The following is a 19,083-nucleotide window of genomic DNA, read 5'->3' as shown; positions in this document are numbered from 1 at the left end:
AACCCCAGCTCTTCATCAACCCGTTGGTTGCTCGAGGCACAGGGTCACATTCGGCGCACCAGCCCACCGCTTTTCCGGTTTCCGTTTTCGATTTCCCCGGCCGGCCGACAACCAGGACTACGGCGGTCGCTAAACCTCATCGACAAACTAACGGGCGACCGTTCTCACCGCCCACCACCCTCCTGCCAAAAAGGAAAAGAGAGGCCCGCCCGGGGAAGCCGGCAGCCCCCGTTGCGCCGGTCCGGGATCAACAGGGGCCGTGGTCTCAATCGACCTTTGGTGATGGATCAACAGACCAACCTAGACAACTTTTTTCCTGAGGCGTCGTTTCTCGCTTGAATTTTTTTTCAGCGGTCTTGCATAAGACCAGGGTGTTTATTTATGTTTCCCCTTCCTTTACCCCCCACCCGCAGCTACCCGAGAAACGGCCGGATGTCGTGGGAATTGACGCATTTCTTATCGTCGTTCGCCACCTTTGACAGGTATATTTTTGGCCGCGGGGAAAGGAGGGGTTTGCGGTTGTCCAAAACGCGGGGTTGGATGAAGTTTTGCCCCCGTCCGGTCGGCCCGTCACGATGGATGGTGGGTTGGGTGGTGTGGGGGGAGGTGGGGGTTAGAGAACAGAGAGGAACACGAGGATGGAAACATCGGAGTTGTTCGAAGGAGAGAAGGAAAAAATCTAAAGAAAAAGGAAGAAAAAAAACATAACGTTACCGGCGGAGAGGCTTGAGAGAGGCCGGTGTTGTAACGGCCGTCGATCAGTGAGACAAGCGCATCTTCCTCGCATCCGTTCTCGTCGACAACGCCCTCAGATAGATTGCATCCTCTCGCCCAGCTCGCCCAGACAGCTCGGTCTTTGGTTCTCACCCCGCATTTAGCGAGAATCTGTGGAGGTGAGATCTGTCTTTTTTTCGATCCCAGTTTTGACCCTGAAGTTTGATGAGTTGAGACAAGCAGACGGGAGTCGATCACAGTTGGCTCCTCCCGAATCCCATCCACACAGATGCTTTGTTTTGTCTGCCAGTTTGGGATGAGCACAAAGAGGTGGGTCGTCTTGTGTGCGATCGTGTTGGCAGAGGGAACGGGCCGGGGCCACGGGTGCCCACACCCGGATCAGGATCGCCAACAACGGACTCGCGCTATTGAACTCGATCCCCTGGAACGGGCCGGGGCTCGTGTTCTTGACCGCCGCTCCACAAGTTTGTTTGGAGGGCGAGCATTCTCCTCTGTTTTGTCGGTGACCTTTGCCAAAGCAACCGCTTCGAGTCGTGAAATTTTGGAACAAATTTTGGAGGACTTCGGGCAATCATTTGTTCCACGAATCCGTGGTGTTGATGGCGTCTGTGGTTGGCCGTGCTTCCGAGCCTACAACAAGAGACGATTTCGCGACTCGGAGCCAATCGACGACCCGACAGCCATCCAGCCATGCGGATACAAGCTGCCCGGCCAATCAACCCGACGCGCGACAACCAAAGCGTGTGGCTGCGATGCGCGCTTTGCTGACCGCTCACTGGGCCGCCGTTTCAGGGCCCCCGCAGCGCTCCCAAGCCTCGGGGCAAGGCACCCTGGCCCAGGCCTGGGAAACCCCTCTCTTCCCCACCGTCGCACATGGCGGGCGAAGAGAAAGAGGCAGAGTGGGAGGGAATGAGGCTGAACTCGGTGTGGTTCGCCGATCCGGGCAGCGGGCGGCGGTGATTGTCTTCTTCCCCTTCCCTCGTCGCAAAACCAACGTGCATCCCCCAAAGAATCCGTCACTCCCATTCCACACAAACACAACCTCATGTCCCAACGCCTTGTTATTTGTTTCCCGCACAACCGCGCTCGCCTCTAGCACAGAGGGTGCGCCAATTACCGAACCTGTTTCCGTATTACCCGACCGATAGTGGTGCTGCTACTTCGTACTGCTTCCAGATTGTTGCCACCAGGCGGGGATTGTGATGCGGTAGCGACAACCTCGACCACGACGAAATATCCCATTTCCGTCGCCATTTAGACGCCAGACGTGTTTTGCGTGCCCAACCACCATCCATTGTGCCTGGACGGTCCGCGGCTCTCGGTGACGGCCTTTACAACTCCCCCGATCATCCATCCCTATTCCTCTTTTTGTTGGACAGTGACGTAACCTTTAAATGCGCGTCGATACGAATCCCTTCGCTGGTCGCCTCGATCTTTCGCTCGCCGTGTTGCGCGTGACACGGCGGTAGCGCCGGTGCGGACGCCTGTTGTTGGAGTGGGTACTGGAGGTGGTGTTGCGGTCCGAGTGGGCTGGATTGATTGGGGTCCTGATTGGGAATCAATAGGCAAAGACTGTCAACATGGCGTCATTGATTAACGGGCAGTCGGTGTCGGCAGCAAAAATCACCAAAGCGAGAGGAAAGATGGTCAAGCCAATATTGAAGAAGCTGTCGCACTCAGAGAGGAATTCGCTGGATCTGGATCGGGGTTGGGATGAACAGCAGATTGGGCAGTTGGAAACAGGTAGTGCGTGGGAGACCGGAATGGGTTATTCAGGGCAGGCGCGAGATGTGAGTTTTGGGTTTGGAGGCCCTACCGGGCTTGTCGGAACGGTTACGGCAGGAGCGACCGCTGGAGCCGCGGGGCATGGAGGAGACTCGACTCCGAGCATGAGTAGCGGGCCCAGCACTATTCGGTCCAGTCTCAAGCTTCAACACGGCCGCTCGGGATCCCAAACTTCGGCGGGCAGCGGTCCCCGTACGGCTTTTGTGCATCCCTTCGCGCAAACACCACGCACGTCGACGCCGCCGCTGTCGTACGCCAACTCTCTTGCGTCCTTCGACAATGGGCGGGACTGCTCGCCTACCATCACCGAAACCGAAGACGACGTCGGATTTGATGCTGAGGGCGCTGTTCATGCTGTGAATGGGCACGCGCACATGCATTCTGTTCTCGTGCATGCCTCTTCGCAGCCTCTACCGGCTGCCTCGTCTCAGTCAAACCTTAACCTGAACTCGAACCTTCGCCGTCCGTCTTTAAACAGCCAGCGCACTGCTTCTTTCCCGGAAACGCCAGCATCCAAACCTCCGTCTCTGCGTATCAATACTGGGCGATCCGTTTCTGTCACAACTACTGCAAATTCCTCGCGCCTCGCTCACGGCAGTCTTCCATCTCCCAGCCAATCCGACCTGCACATCGATTCCCACAACAACCTGAGCATTAGTTTTACCAACACGGTCGATTCGCCCACGGGCAGTTTGGGTGCTGGCAGTATTATTGCATCCCCCCAACAACAGCAACCACCACAATCGCAATTATCACCGCTTCGAACTTCGCTCGATATGGCTGGATTTCCCCGCCTTCGGAGTCGGTCAGAGATGGACACGGCCACACGGGTCGAGAACATCCGAGCGGCCCGGCGCAAATTTGAGGAGCGTGAACGCGAGAAGGAGGAGAAATACGACCGCGAAATGATTCGCAAGCGCGAGCGCCGTGACAACAAGGAGGCCAGCCGCATCGAAAAGGGCGAGACTCCAGGTCGCCCCTCCATGCATCGCAAGAAGACCCCCACCGTGCTGTCGACGGTTTCTGAGCCAGATAGCAAGCACTCGCGACCGTCCCAATCGACTACCAACCTCGGGTTCTCATCATCGTCTGGAAGCAACGGGATTGTCCCGGGGTTGGGCAGGCGCAGGCATACCGACTCCCCCATATCCTCTCCCGAGCCTGAGAAACACATGGGCTTTGCGGCCCACCGGTACGACAGCGTGACGATGGTGCCGCAGACCCCTCCAAACTTTGGCGTTGACGAGGTGTGCTTTGATCAGGCGCCACCCCGCAGAGGTAGTGGTGCCAAACGCAAAACCCAGGGTTACTGGCATGGGTTCCTTCTCTGGCTCAGGACGAAGCTGCTCCGGATGAGCACGCGTTGAAAGAAATAGAGTTGGATCGGAATTTTTTCATTCTCATAGAATCATTCGTCCGCTTTGGGTTTATCAACAGGACCAAGCGGCGAGGGGGGTAAAACAGCGCCCTCTGACAACCATCATAACAGGCGACGCCGGGCCTCAAGCCAACTCCGGTTGGAAACAGCCATACATACCAAAACTGTTCACGCCAACCGACTCATCACCCACACAGTGACAGTGCACCACCGCCTCAAACTGGACCGACTCTCTTCCTGGGAAGATGAATAAGGAGTTGGAACTGAAGGCTGAGGTTGTTTTTTCTACCATTTTCTTTCAAGCAACATACATTTCGGGAAGGCGTTGATTTTTCGGGGGGCGGGAACTTTCCCGGGTGACTTTTCCCTCTTCGGTCTTTTATTCCCTGCATCTTTTTTTTTTCCCGCATGGATGTTCATTCCCGGGGGGGAACGGATTCTTTTTTCGTTACGGTCGTTCTCGTCATTTTGGGGCATTGGTTTTCGACGACTCTTCCCCTGCGCTCACTTGCTTTTGGGGGTGGGAGTTGAAGGAAACGGTATATCGGGTGTCTTATGGATTTCTCGGATACATTGGGAGGAGTGATATGGGGTTTTTCGTCTTCTTGCTCTCTTTTACGCTTACTTGATACCCACGCCTTTTTGATGACGAAGGCAGGGGTGGTTCTTGGAGCATGCATCATGGTCACGCGCCACGGCAGACAATGTTTTCCGGAATGGGGTTTTTCGGGATTGGGATTGTACATATTAGAAGAGGGGGGGCAACGGAAGGTTTCGGGAAGAATCTTGTTTGATTTTTCTCCCGTTGCGAGATGTTTTTTTCTCGTTCTTCAACTTCCCCTTCGTGCTCTCGTTTACGAATGGAGTCAATGGTGGTTGGTATGCATCGCATAACCTGGGTCGTGGATGGCTTGAACGGAGTGCCCGGCAGATGATGGATGGTGGGGTGCGTTAATCTGCCTGTGGTATCACCTGTCACACAAACTACGTAGAGAGATTGGGCGCGGCTTTGGTGTCGCCTCCCTAGAATCTATCTGATGGTGGTTTTCCCAATCGTGAAGATCGACGCATTTGTGCCGTGTGTTATCTTGCGTTGTGACGTGCGGTGTCTGGTGTTGGTTACGGACCACCACTGGCTCAAAAGATGTAAATACTTATTCCCGTGTATTGGATGTAGTGTGTCCCCAACATTCCAGTCGCTAGACAACCGAAGATGATGTGGCGGTCGAGCAGGACCCGAGGGTGACCTTGAGCTGTTAACGGTTGGAATTAAATTTTTTTCTTTTGTAAAACGCTACTTAGTATCAGTAGCAGGTCAAGTTTGTTTGTCTAAGCCCCTTTTTCTTCCATAGCTGGGGGGGTCCATCTCCAACAATACATCGTATCTCAACGTTAGCTTACAAAAACTAATCAATATCTCGAATCGTGGACCCGAACCCGCATTGTTCGTTCCTCGGCTTCTTCCCGATATCCCCTTGTCCTTGTCGAACCTAGGCAATTCGAGGAAAGCCCCGCAATTCGGATGGGAACCGAGTCCAAGATCCCAGCCGATAGCTGAGAGGAAGGAATGATACTTGCACCTTCGGGAAGGTGCGTCTGAACGTTGTAACTCCCTGATAAATCACCCAGATCTTAGCTTTCGCCATCGCCTTGTTCTTTCTCCAAACCTTTTGTTTTCAATTGAGCTTCTTGCTGCCCGGCTTCTTGACGACGTTTCCATTCCATTGACGGTTGAGCTCGCCATCAAACAGGATATCGAGGGACCCGACCTTACCCAGACACCAAACAATCCAAGTTCATTGTCCCTTGGCAAACAACTCTGGAGCTTTCAAAGGAAGAGGCAGTTTTCGTAAAACCATCTCCGAGTCTTGAGTGCAAAAAATCCAGCATAACAAGAAGGATCGGTCTTCTGTTGCCAAAACCGGGTGCCCATTTCGAAGACGGCTAAGGCTAGTTAGCGCTGACGCCAAGTGCGACTTTCTGGGGTCAGCAATAACGGTGGCTGTTGCTTAACCACTGAGTCGGAACCTCGGCAAACCCACCCAAGACAAACCTTCTCGAGTCAAAGAGCAACGCCATCCACTCGCTCCAACGCCCTTAAACCGCCATTAGAGACCGTATCGTGTACCGGCGCCGTAAATAAAAATGGCAATCTCAAAGCAACGATTCGCCAACCACCCGGGCGCCAAGGAAGCGCCTGCCTCGTCACTGGAGTATCATGTCGAGGAGGACCAGAATCCGGCCCTGCGAGGTCGGCCGCTTGCACTTGCATCGATCATGTATGTGTTTTGGGGATTTTGGTGGCCGGTGGGAGTGAAGGTGGAGATGAAGATGATGGCTAACTCTTGTGTAGAATCGAGCGGTTACCACTGGTGCAAAAGCTGCTGTGGAACAACGCCAAGTTTGGACAGGCGCAGTACATTCCTGACCTTGATGGCGTCCCTTGGCGAATTCAGGTTCGTGTGGTCGTCGTTGTCCCGGCCCCATATCCCCTACTAACCACTCCCTCAGCCCGATGTCATCCCCCTCGCAGATAGCCCGTTTTCATCTTCTACGTCCAACATGCTCCCTATCGGCCCAGAGCTGTCGCAGCCCCAGCCCGAGGACCTCGGCGGACGTTTCTATTCCGCCGCTGACTACCACGCAATGTACGCTTCCGGCGCGGTGACCCCGTTGCAGGTCGCCGAGGCGTTGCTCGGGAAGGTCGACCTGGTCTACCGCCCGAAGTCAAAGTACAGCGCTGCCTGGACGCAGACCAAGGCAATGGACGTGCTGGAGGCTGCGCGCGCGTCGACCGAGCGGTGGAAGAACGGGAGTCCGTTGAGCATCTTGGACGGCGTACCGTTTGGTGTGAAGGATGACATCGCCGTCAAGGGCTTTGTGTCAAGGATGGGGATGAAGGTGGACAGGTCGGAGGAGTATTTCAACAAGGTAAAAGAAGAGTCGGCTTGGCCGGTAAGGGCGCTGGAGGAAGCCGGAGCGATCATGCTTGGCAAGATGAACCAGCATGAGGTTGGGATGGGTGAGTTGGGGTTGATTCCGATTATTCCACGAATAATTCGTTCACTAACAAGACGGTAGACACGACCGGATGTAACGTAAGTGTTTGGCTACAATTGCCTAATCAGCCTGTTGGAGAGACGAACTGATAAAAGAGGCAGCCATCGACCGGAACCGCGGTCAACTGGTACAATACGTCGTACTATCCTGGAGGGTCTTCGTCGGGTGCGGGCTCTGCACTCAGCGCAGGTCTCATCCCAATCGCTCTCGGAACAGATGCTGGTGAGTTGTCGAATCTGTGGCGAACTATGAGTGACAACGAACCTGATGGCATAATTACTTACTGGGAAACTTTAACATAGGTGGTAGCATGCGTATTCCGCCCGCCTTCTGCGGCGTGTATGGCATCAAAACCACACATAATCGAACGTGCCATGTCAGCTCGTCTGTTTGTGTGGTCGGGCCCATGGCAGCCACGGCCGCAGACTTGACTATTGCATACCGCTTCGCCTCGCAGCCAAACCCAGATGACCCCGTCCAAAGCCTCCTGGCCATCTCTACGACTCCCGACGCCGGCCGCAAGAAATACGTCGGAGTCTGCCGTGCTTGGACGGATATCGCCGAGCCCGATGTCATTCGCATCTTTGACGAGTCCCTTGCCCACCTCGTCAGCGCGGGCTACGAAGTCGTCGACATCCAACTGCCCTTCCTCCGCGAGGGCCAGCTCGCGCACTCGGCCATCTGCCTCGCTGAAGCCGCCGCTGACGCTCGTGGCCGCGCCAACGACCCGGGCCGATACCTCGGTCTGCTCAACCACCCCAACCGCGTTGTTGTGGCCACTGGGTCCCATACCCCCGCCGTCGACTTCCTTAAATATGGCCAGCTCCGCACAGTTATCATGCAGCACGTGGCACACCTGTTCGCCAAGTATCCCGGCCTGCTGATCCTCACTCCCACGACGCCCATCGCGGGCTGGCCCATCACTGAAGGCGACCAAGCCTATGGTTGCTTCGACGGAAATATGTCAATCCGCAACATGAGCTTTGCGTGGGTGGCCAACATGACCGGGTGTCCTGCCGTGACATTCCCGGCGGGGTATGTCGATCCACAACAAGGCGAGGGGAAGCTACCGGTCGGGCTGATGGCCATGGGTGAATGGGGCGCCGAAGAACAACTTCTAGGGTTTGCGAGGGAGCGGGAGGCGTATTTGAATGAGGTTTATCCCGGTGGGAGGCTTAAGCCAGAAGAGTGGTTCGATACGTTGGGTGCCGCCCAGAAAGCAGCGGAAGTTGGCCGCCACATAAGGGAAAAAACCAAAGGTAAGGCGGGCAAGGGCGTGAAGGGAGGGAGCATTGGGTCGAGTGAGGACGAGTAGGAACGGGCAGAATAGATGTGTAACCAACGAATAGGTGGAGATCGAACGGGTTGATAAGAGGAGAAGGATTTTAGAAAACTCGAGAGATTCATCAGACATGGAAGAGAACGGATGTTAAGAGGTCCTCACGAATGTGAAGGAAGGGGAGCGAGAGCGGGGAAAAAAATTGTCAGCAAGGAGGGATTTGAGACGAGAATGGACGAGTGAGACAATATATGCCACTCACGGGATACAAGAAGCCCGTGATCTGAAGGTGGATGAGTGCCTGGGGTACCTTTGGGCTGTTTGAGGATGAGAATGGACGGCTCGCAAATCCAACGAGTTCGCGTTTGAGCCGCGCCAGGGTAGGAAAGAAGAAGAGCGCTTTTTTAATTCTTCACGTTTGCATTTGAATCTTTGGTTTGGCTGCAGCCTTGTCTGCGTCTTGCTCCCCTTGAACGTGGTCCAACCAACAGGTATGAGTAGCACGTCGTATTTGGCAAGGGCGAGCTGCAGCGAGTCCACAACAAGTCCTCCCTCCGAATAGTCTCGGGGTTAAGTGTACATAGTAATGGAGTCAATTTTTTGAGTATGGGTTGCACAACCTCAGATCATGAACATCATAAAATGGACAAATAGATCAGGAAATGAATACTGAGGTGTTGTACGCTTACCTCCTTACTTGACTTCCGAAGTTAGTGTAGTTATTGTCCATAGTAGTTACGTGCAATAAATCTTGGGGCCCAACGCCAGAACAGCATACCGTACTAAGCACAGTGCAGATGACTGTCAAGCAACGGTGTATAACGCACGGACCATCTTGCCCCGCTGCAGAGTGCTTTTTCTACCAGCTGCGCAATCTCCTCCGGCGTGCCACAACTCTCAACCTCCCAAACTCGCCAACAATCCGGCTCAACTCTCATCGACCCTGTATGAATCGCACGCGCGGGCGGCGCAACAATAATAAGAGCCATGGGTTTTCGCTGGGAACAGCACCGTGAAACATGTCGCCAACTGTACGTCGAGCAGGACATGTCGATATCGGAGGTGGTTGAGTACATGCGGGTCAACTACAATTTCACACCGTCGTAAGTCCAGATCGGGTTTCCTTTTCGCTGTGGTTTTTGATACCGCCGTAGCGGCCTTTCTTCCCACCATAATCACGCCCACACCCCCCGGCCCCATACCAACTTTGAGCTCCCACTCCTCTCGTCCGCCCATCCATTCATCCGCCGACCCACCCATCTAGTTATCTCTCCCATATATTTTCAATCGCATCCTGTATTTTTGATCACCGTACTACCCCCTGACAGCCTGCCTTGCCCGACCAAAGCCGGTTGCTTGCCTCCGCTTGGTTGAAGGCTGAGAGGATTGTGACGCTGAAGCATCTTCAATCGTCATTGTTGTTATTTTTATCCCATCTTGCCTTATTGACAACCGTCAAAATGGTTAACCTAGAACACCGCTGGCCCCCCGTTGCGAGAAGCGATGAAAACAAAATGAGAGGGACGTCGATAGAACTAACTGTAATCCCATCGTCGCAGTCGACGTGCCTTCCAAGGTGCCTTTTGCCGTTGGGGATTCCCCACTAAACAGAACCCGGCCTACAAAGATCCGAAGCTTGTGGCACGGGTCAAGGAGCTATGGGAACGGAACCTGACCCAGAAGGAGATGCTCACTATGCTCACCGAGGAAGGGTTCAAATGCGGCGACCGGGAGTTGTCGCGCATCCGGCACAAGAACGGATGGAAGTTGAACGGTTTCAATCTCGCGACTGCCCCGCGCAGGCCGGGGGCCCAAGGGGGGCAGGCCGGTGATGGAGAGGCGGATAGTGGTGATGAGGACGATGAGACTGGCAGCGGCGATGACAGCAGGCCTCAGGAGCCCGGAACGCAAGAGGACCAGAGCAATTACTGGAACTACGGGGCGACCGGGCTGGAACCAGCTGATGCGCAGGTGCAGGAGGAGACGCTCAACGCGATGCGCGAGGCGCGCCGCGATTACCGCAGGCAACTGTACGAAACTCAAGCCCAGGAGCGATGGCTGACTAAGAAGCGGCGCCGACACACCAAGAAGTACGCGGGCCTGCCCCCGGATCCACCGTGCCCGCCCCGTTTCCCTTCGGAGACCACGCTCGGCGAGGCGAAGATGATATTGCAGCTGGAACAGAAACCGTACCTGGATCTGCGAGAGAAGTTTTACAATATCTGCGTGAACTCGGGGGTGTATAAGAAAACGTTGGTGGGACCGGAACGGTGGGAGGCGCTCAAAGATCGGTTGATTCGTGAGAGCATGCACCTGCGCTCCGTGATGTGGGACCAGACCGACCTGGACAAGAAGAGGCTGGCCATCGAGATCATCGCGTGCGATGTGACCAAGCGGATCCGCACCGAGGCTACCATGATGAAGATTGCCGAAGCAAAAGTTATCTTGGGCCTGAACCCGTCCCAGGGCCGGAGAGTCCGCGCGCACCTCTACAACATGCTGGTCCGGGAGCGGTTCACGTCGAAGCTAGAGGAAGGGCCAGACTTCTTTGAAGAGCTCCGGCAGCGCTGGCTTGCGGAGTCACCCGAGATGAGCAAAATCATGGCGGTCGCCGCAGACGATCCGGATTATGAGCGCAAGATCAAGGCGGTCAAGGCCGTCTGTCGGGACACCATGAGGCGGTACCGGGCAGACGCGTGCCGCTTGGGGACCACGCCGCCACCGATCGTGTTGGGCCCGGAGAAGACGCCAGTCTGGAAGCCAAAGTCGAAACGGAAGCAGCTTGCGGAGGCTGCGGAGGCGGCCGCTGAGCAAGAGGGAGCCGAGGCGGGGGCCGAAGACACGGTGATGGAAGATCCGTCTTCGGAGGGGCCAGCGACGGCGCAAGGGGGAGGAGGGAACACAGCAGACACCTCTGCGATGACCGTGTCGGAGACTGCATCCGGGGCGCCTCCCGCGCCGGTACAAGAATTGGAACCGGGAATGGCACCGGGGCTGACACTGCCACCGTCAACGAATCCCCGGCGGCGCGGCCGGCCGCCTGGCTCTAAGACCAAGAAAAAGCAACCAGCCCCGTTTGTCAATGCACGGTTGACCTTGGCTGGTAGCGAGCAGCCGGATCAGCAAATGGTCGATGCCCAGTTGGGTGTTAAGACACCTGGTACTACACAGCAGCAAACACAGGCTCAAGGTCGTCCTCAACAGCAGCAACACCAATCACCTCATCCTCAGCCTCCTCCTCAGGCCCAGCGTCAAGCGCAGCCAGAACCAGTCCCAGCCGCCGAAACCACCAACACGACTAACGTCACTGGGCTCGCCGCATTCTTCCGCCTTAGTCCGGCGGCCGTGATGATGTTCCAGGGTGTGCAGCGGCAGTGGATCGGGTCGCTCGAGGCGCGGACGATGACGGCGCTCAAGAGTGCCGCGCTGCAAAAAACGCGCGGTGGGCTGTGCTATAAGATTGAGGGGATGGTCAAAGACGGTAAGGGCGGCGAGCTCCCGCTGCCGGTGAGCGACGACGACGAACTGGACATGTACCTGTCGCATGTGGAGGGCAAGGGGGCGCCGACGTTTGTGGTGCACATTGTGCCGGGGGATGATGCAAGATGGCCTTAGGGTGTTTGGTGGATGGTGGATGGTGGAAAGGATAAATATACCCGATCCGAGGAATTGGTTATTCACCATGCGGCGTTTTATTTCCGTATTCCTTTCCACTCCAGGTAGTATGGGAGTATCGGGGGACTGGGTCGTTCAACGGGCACTGCGTTTAGAGTCATGGCGCAAGCGATGAGATTCGGTAGCAATATATCAATATAATATTATTCTTGAATCGACACTCCTCGGTCTTCCTTCACAGTAGGTACAATACCCAGTACCGTATCTCGAAATGTCATCGTCGTGGGGTCGTCCATCAGACACCCCTGCTCTAGCACTCCATTGCGGGGCTCCACACCATCACCGAGGGAGCTCTGACCATTTTTCCATTGATCCGATCGAACTTCAAAAACCAGTTCTTGGCGTTCTCTCGACCGGCAGATCCGAGAACACCACCTCCAACGACGGCATGAGGCTTCCCCGAGATAGGCTCCGAGAACTCAATCTCCAGGTCAATTGAGACTACACTTGAGACTACCCTCTCCCCGTGCGACCATGTCGCGGCTCGCGGGCAAAATGCCCCACGGGCTGGCACGACATCGGATAACGACGTCCAGGACGACAACGACGACGACGACAATGGGCACAGCGCGCTGCTTGACAACGACGTCAATGGCAAAGACATCAACAACCTCATATTCCACGTCCTTCCTCACACCCACACCAATGACCGCGACCGTCAACCGCCCAGCATGTCTCCTTCTCCTGCCCCGCCTTTCTTCTGTATCCCGCGCAACGACAACCGCCCACTTTTCAACGACAGGACCGCGGAATAAGTTTCTCAACCGGTTCGAGCCGGCCCCGCTGCCAAAGCCGCCGCCAGAAGGCCCGTCGTTTTCGGGCCAGTTGACGGGCAGTATCACGAGACGGCTGGCGCGCGAGAAGGCGGATCTGGAGAGGTTGGCGAGAGTGCGGCCGGAGAGTTCGCTTGCGAGGGCGTTTAGTCTTACGTTCAGTGAGTTTTTTGTCTTATTTTTTGAGTTCAATACAAAGCGTGGGGTTCAGGATATAAAAATGGGTTACATGATACGGAACAAGGTCAACCGGCTGCTCTGGAAGTGCGTCTCTCTAACTAACTGTCTCCTTGCGCCTAGTGCTCTTCTTCGTCGGCTCCGTATCGTGGTACCTCGGCTTCAAATACCCCCGCGAACCCGACCCCGATTCAACCCTGCCCCTCGGTACTGGCCGCCAACCAAAGTACAACATGAACCCGGCGCATCTGGAGGCCGCGTGGGCCGACTTTGTGGCCATCGTCGGTCGGGACAATGTCAGCACGGTCGAGGACGACATCAAGGCGCATGCCACGTCCGACTGGTCGTCGCACCAGTCCGATCCAGCGCACAAGCCCTTCTGCGTCGTCTATCCGTCCACCACCGAGCAGGTCGCCGCGGTGATGAAGAATTGTCATACCCGGCACATCCCCGTCGTTGGCTACAGCGGCGGCACCAGCCTCGAGGGCCACTACACCCCCACGCATGGGGGGATCTGCATCGACTTTAGCCGCATGGACAAGGTCATCGCGCTGCACAAGGAGGACCTGGATGTGGTGGTGCAGCCGGGCGTCGGCTGGGAGAACCTCAACGAGCAACTGGCCGAGCACAACCTCTTCTTCCCGCCCGACCCGGGCCCGGGCGCCCAGATTGGTGGCATGATCGGGACAGGCTGCAGCGGCACCAACGCCTACCGCTACGGCACCATGCGCGAGTGGGTGCTCTCGCTTACCGTCGTGCTCGCCGACGGCACCGTCATCAAGACCCGCCAGCGCCCGCGCAAGAGCAGCGCCGGCTACGACCTGACCCGCCTCTTCATCGGCTCCGAGGGCACCCTCGGCCTAGTCACCGAGGCCACGCTCAAGCTGTGTGTCAAGCCCGCCGCGGCCTCCGTCGCTGTCGCCAGCTTCCCCACCATCCGCCACGCGGCTGACTGTGTCGCGCGTGTCGTCGGCGACGGCGTCACCGTAGCCGCCGTCGAGATCCTCGACGACGACCAGATGCGCTTCATCAACGCGCTCGGCAACACCACGCGCAAGTGGCGCGAGGCGCCCACCATCTTCTTCAAGTTCAGCGGCACCGCCGCGGGCGTGAAGGAGCAGATCGACCTGGTCCGCACCATGTCGCGCCGCGCGGGCGGGCAGTCGTTCGACTTTGCCCGTGATGAGACCGAACAGACCGAGCTGTGGTCCGCCCGGAAAGATGCGCTCTGGGCGACTATGGGCCAGCGCCGTGAAGGTGATCATGTCTGGACCGGCGATGTGGCCGTGCCGGTCAGCCGCCTGCCGGATATCATTGAGGAGACCAAGCGTGATCTCAAGAGGTCGGGACTGACTAGCTCCATTGTCGGCCACGTTGGCGACGGCAACTTTCATAGTGCGTCTCTTCCACTCTCTCCCCCCCCAACCCCTATTCTTCCCTCACTCGCTCCCGGCCCAACCAACATCAACCGCAGTCAAGAGTGACTTGCAAAATGCGGGGTGTGGGATACGGAAAATACTGGATGCATAAAACAACGAAACACAAACTAACGGGACTTTTACCTAACCGATGTAGTCATCCTCCTGTATAACAATGTCGAGCGCGAGCTAGCCGAAGACTGCGTCCATCGGATGGTGAAGCGGGCGGTCGAGATGGAAGGCACTGTAACGGTACGTTGGACCTTGAGGGACCCTGAGGGACCCTGAATGTGATATCTGCAACGTCGGGTCGTAAATTTGCAATCGCAAACCAAAGCCCAGTGCAGATATCTCAGGCCATAATTATGCACACTCCCCCTCCTTGATTTCTTGTCCTGCAAGATGGGATCTCACACTTTCCAACCCTTTCCATTGCTAAGTCAGCAATGGTGGTACTCGTTTCTGACCTTGACTAACGATCTATCCCAGGGCGAGCATGGTGTCGGACTTGTCAAGCGCGATTACCTGCCTCACGAGCTGGGCACGACTACCGTGGATGCTATGAGAAGGGTAAGCAGCACAAAGCAAACTTTTTCTTTCGTCACTTCCCCTCGGCTTTCTCCTCCAATCCCCAGCCTCGTTTTGTCCTATTTTTCGTTTCCTATCCTCCTCCGAGGAAGAAGGAGAATGAGATACGGACAAGAGCCAGAGAGAGAAAGGCCACTCCGCAGCAAACGCGGCGGAACCACCCCCTGGCACCTTGCCCTTCTTAGCCACGACCCCCCACCACGCCTCGCCCCGTTAACGGGCTAGCCGGTCCATCGGCTTACCAACACCCAACGTCAGATGCTAATGATTTAATTCCTGTGCAGATCAAGGCAGCATTCGACCCGCTCTGCCTGCTGAACTGTGACAAGGTCGTGCGCGTGCATAAGCCGGCGCGAGGGGAAATCAAGGAGTGGTAAGGGGAAAAAAGGAAAAGTTGGGGACCGCTTTGTGAAGCCCCCATGCCATGGTCAGGCACTCGCAGTCTGGACCGTCGAAACAGGCACGACAGGTCGGATCCAACCGTCTCCTTCCCGTGCATAGCAGCAGGGTGGTTGGACACTCTCATACTGCAGTGGCGCTGTTAGGTCAGTAGGGGATGTGGGCTTGTCCAGCGGGTGTTCATCAACCTGTGTGATAAAGGAAGGCTCTTGCTGCTGCTTGTCGCCGTCCATGTGCAGGTCATGTAAAGTCAGCTGAGGATATCTGTATGTACCAATCTAACCACGTCATCTGTCACTTTTGGCCACTCGTCCTTCTCCTCTCAGGGCTTTCCCTCTGCTGTTGTTGCTCTCCTGCTCGTGCCTCGGGATTAGCAAGTTCAGGGAGCAAAACACCCTTGAGAGGCTGTTCCCAGATGTTTCGAGTCGAAATCGCTAGTGTCGTCTCCAATATCGGCAAGGGCCCCACGTCCCTTCCAACTGAGGATGTTACTGTTACATGTTGCTCTGCTTCTCTGCCATCTCCCCTGTCGCTCACCCTCAGAGCCTGACAACCTGAGCGTGGGGCAGCAAGGGTGTTTGGGCGACAAGGCATGTGGGAAAACGCTGCTAGTTCTTTCAGATTGCGTGGACAATGGCGTTATTGTGGCCAGATGAGTGGGCTCCAGAGTTACAGGTTTCAGATCAGAGATTCCCGTCCATGCCGTAGTCTCCAGGACCCTGAATATTGGCTGCGAATGAAAATGCTCGATTGGGAGAGCTCTCAGGATATTGTCGCCTGTCCCTTGCTTGCTCTTGAGAAAGCAAGAGAGAGCTTCCGCGAGCCTAACCGATATCGGCGAAATGCTCCGCTTGCTATTGATTGAATTGAACCGCTGACTGAGTGATGAGGGGCAAGTTTTTCCACGAGGCATCACGGTTGAAACCAAACCCCCAATCATGCCAGCAGATTGTTAAGTAACCCCACTTTTCGAGGGGCGACTTTTTGTTCCGAGTTTCTTGAAATCCGCTTTGTTTCTTTGTCGGGATGTGTGGCATTCCCATTCCCCAAATCCCATCTTCCCAGTTTGGCAAGAATTGGCCTTGGCCGTGGCAAGATGACACTACACTACGAATAGATCATCGGATTCTGAATATCCCAGGATGGGAAACCTGAGAGAATTGCCTTTTCTCGCCTTTTTTTTTTTTGGTTGATGCTGCCGAGATGAATTACCGCCAGCTTCCTTGTAGTGTACATTGCGTATGTCGACTGCGTATGTACCTCACCCAGGGACCGCTGCATATGTGTCAGGGTAACCCTCTATTCTTGATTTCGATATCAACCACCACAGTTTTATTTTTTTCATGGGCCCAGGTCCTGTTTGTGTCTCTCCGCCCCACCCCAACCCCCCCTTCCCAGCTGCTTCAATCCAAGACACGCATTTGACGCTCTCTTAAAGACATGATTCCTTGCTCACCGGTTTTGACACCCAATCCCCTTCCCCCATCCATTCCCCCGACCCAGTTTCCCACGCAGTGAGGAAAACATAAGGGATCGGATAAGGTCCAGGGGTGAAGCTCGAGCACGCGAATCTCCGCGGGTGCGTTTTCAGTTGTTTTCCAATCAGTTGGACGTTGGAGGGGGCTCGCGGCAACCTCAAAACGTGGCTCACCGAAAACTTGACCAAGACGGCTTAATGCCATGTATGGCGTCGGATTTCCGATGCACGACTTGTCAACCAGAGTTGAGGAAGTGTGACCTTGTTCTTGCTTGTTGCACTGCACTAGTGGGTGGCGAAACGCATGGTGCGTAACGGCCTGATGCTTGCTGCAGGCGGCGTTTTCGGATAGTTGCATACCCTTTACTGAGTATACGTGATGTTTATTTATAAATGCATTGGTGTTGTCGACAGTGTTTAGCTTAGGTGATTTTACGTATTATTTTAGTTTTAAGTTTATCGTTAACTAATTACTGGGTGCTTGCTGTCTTCACGAAGCCTGGCTTGGCAGATCGGCAATGTCTCACACGACGGGCACCAGGGCAGGGGTTTCCAGCTGCCCGTGGTTTGCCAAGACATGTAGATGGTGAAGCTAAACAAGACATCACTACGATTTTATCTCCGTCGCTCTTGTTACTATGCATCTGTCAGCTGGCCTCCTGATAGACCAATTTCCGTTCATTCCTGATGAACTACGTTTTCCTCCTCTCTTTTCCCTTTCCGTTTCCCCGGTTCTTCTTGAGGTCTTTTTGATGAGAGTGCTGTTTCAACGAGCCGGGCCGTATGAGTCATGACGCCCGGCCTGCGGGAAAGGGGCCATCCGGAGACTTGAAATGGCGTCAAGGGCGACGAGATAAGTTTTGGAAGGAATGCGAGGTAGGGATCTGCTGGAAACCGAGCTGGCGTTGTCGACCAGGAGACTGGATGATCGACTCGCGGTGGGTTTTGTCTGTGCCGCCACGGTCAGCCCCATTGAGTAGGCCGAGGGATTGAAACGCCGGTGAGCTTCATGAAGAAGCGAAAGGATTCAGAGAGATCAAAATAGTTGTGGTAAGAGGTGATTTGAACTGAACGTAGGATGCATAGGTCGTAGTTATATTTGTTCAACCTGTCCTCTCAGCTCTTGTTTGTGAAAATGAACGACGGAGAGCAGTACAGAACAAGCTATAGTTCGCAGCACAACGATGAACCCTGTCAACACGAAGCCCTACAAACTCCCAGACGATGCGACCTGGTTAAGTAAGTCTTGAACCATGAGATCCGTATCTAAGACGCTTCGGGCGGGAACCACAAGCTTATGATATGCCCAAGTAACCGGCTGCTCCTCTGGGATCGGTCGTGCGCTCGCCACTCTCATTGCTAGCAAACCTGGACACCGACTTATTGCGACTGCTCGCAACCCAGCTGACCTGTCCTACCTACCGGATGACAACTCCGGCAACATCCTCAAGCTCCCGTTGGACGTCACCTCCCGAGACTCAGTCGACGCCGCCTTTGCATCTGCTGCTGAGCATTTTGGTGCCGGTTTCCACCTCGATGTTGTCGTTAACAATGCGGGCTACTCCTTGTCTGGTGATACGGAGGCAGCAACCGAGGAGGAGGCGCACTTAGAAATGGAGACGCTATTTTTCGGGACGGCTCGCATCACCACGCGTGCCCTGGAGGCCATGCGCCCGTCCCCTTCCAGCGGCCGTGGTGGGGTCATCTTCAACATCTCGTCGCTGGCTGGTCTATGTGGCTTCCCAGGACACGCCTACTACCATGCCGCCAAGTATGCCGTTGAGGGCTTTTCTGAGAGTGTTGCACGAGAGGTGCACCCCGATTGGAACAGTGAGTCGGATCAGCTGCTGCCCGCCCTTTTCCTAACAAGCGCTTCCCTCGATAATACTCTCCACGTCAACAACCCCGCTGCGCTTCTCAATGCGCAGGAACGTCGATGTGTTTGCCGTTAGTTATTGACCGGTCCGCTGACGAAGACCCCAACCAAAACTAGTCAACGTATGCATCGTTGAACCGAGCGGCGTCAAGACCAACTTCGAGGGCCACAGCAAAGCCCGCATAAGGCCACACCCTGCCTACGCGGCGCCAGACATGCCGGCGCGCCGACTCGAAACGTACGTGAACATGGGCATCCAGTCGGGCGTGGGTATGATGCGGCCGGCGGCGGTGGCTGAGGCGCTGTACCTGGCCGCTAGCCGCGGGGAGCGCGTCCCGTTGAGACTGCCGTTGGGTGCGACGGCATGGAAGATGGGCACGGCCAAGTTCGAGAGTCTGTTGCGCGACTTTGAGGCGGTCAAAGATGTGAGCGGTATGGGTGAACAGTTGTAGGAGGTGCTGGC

At 55.6% G+C, this 19,083-nt stretch overlaps 5 protein-coding genes across 5 annotated transcripts; all 5 read left to right on the top strand.

The window, feature by feature from the left end:
- Positions 1 to 2,315: 2,315 nt before the first annotated feature.
- On the top strand, positions 2,316 to 3,887 carry C8A04DRAFT_36349 (uncharacterized protein; the record flags this gene model as incomplete). Its single annotated transcript, XM_062783498.1, has 1 exon — positions 2,316 to 3,887. The coding sequence occupies one exon, from the start codon at positions 2,316 to 2,318 to the stop codon at positions 3,885 to 3,887; it is 1,572 nt and encodes a 523-aa protein (XP_062638152.1).
- Positions 3,888 to 6,043: 2,156 nt separating this feature from the next.
- On the top strand, positions 6,044 to 8,273 carry C8A04DRAFT_27504 (amidase signature domain-containing protein; the record flags this gene model as incomplete). Its single annotated transcript, XM_062780312.1, has 6 exons — positions 6,044 to 6,177; positions 6,252 to 6,354; positions 6,410 to 6,920; positions 6,980 to 6,996; positions 7,060 to 7,180; positions 7,261 to 8,273. The coding sequence occupies 6 exons, from the start codon at positions 6,044 to 6,046 to the stop codon at positions 8,271 to 8,273; spliced, it is 1,899 nt and encodes a 632-aa protein (XP_062638151.1).
- Positions 8,274 to 9,224: 951 nt separating this feature from the next.
- Positions 9,225 to 11,852, top strand: C8A04DRAFT_11186 (uncharacterized protein; the record flags this gene model as incomplete). Its single annotated transcript, XM_062776870.1, has 3 exons — positions 9,225 to 9,340; positions 9,797 to 10,964; positions 11,349 to 11,852. 3 exons carry the CDS (start codon positions 9,225 to 9,227, stop codon positions 11,850 to 11,852), a joined length of 1,788 nt encoding a protein of 595 aa, XP_062638150.1.
- A 705-nt stretch (positions 11,853 to 12,557) lies between these two features.
- C8A04DRAFT_27502 (mitochondrial D-lactate dehydrogenase 1) lies at positions 12,558 to 15,245 on the top strand (the record flags this gene model as incomplete). Its single annotated transcript, XM_062780311.1, has 5 exons — positions 12,558 to 12,846; positions 12,986 to 14,257; positions 14,438 to 14,532; positions 14,770 to 14,850; positions 15,153 to 15,245. 5 exons carry the CDS (start codon positions 12,558 to 12,560, stop codon positions 15,243 to 15,245), a joined length of 1,830 nt encoding a protein of 609 aa, XP_062638149.1.
- Positions 15,246 to 17,928: 2,683 nt separating this feature from the next.
- C8A04DRAFT_36345 (uncharacterized protein) lies at positions 17,929 to 19,072 on the top strand (the record flags this gene model as incomplete). The annotated part of the gene is made up of 4 exons (XM_062783497.1): positions 17,929 to 17,983; positions 18,056 to 18,578; positions 18,615 to 18,691; positions 18,738 to 19,072. 4 exons carry the CDS (start codon positions 17,929 to 17,931, stop codon positions 19,070 to 19,072), a joined length of 990 nt encoding a protein of 329 aa, XP_062638148.1.
- Between the last annotated feature and the right edge of the window lie 11 nt (positions 19,073 to 19,083).

This window comes from Dichotomopilus funicola (assembly GCF_033296635.1).
Source record: "Dichotomopilus funicola strain CBS 141.50 unplaced genomic scaffold C8A04scaffold_21, whole genome shotgun sequence".
NCBI lineage: Eukaryota > Fungi > Ascomycota > Sordariomycetes > Sordariales > Chaetomiaceae > Dichotomopilus > Dichotomopilus funicola.
Note: the sequence above shows the minus strand (reverse complement) of the source record. Positions and strands in the feature narration are given on the sequence as shown.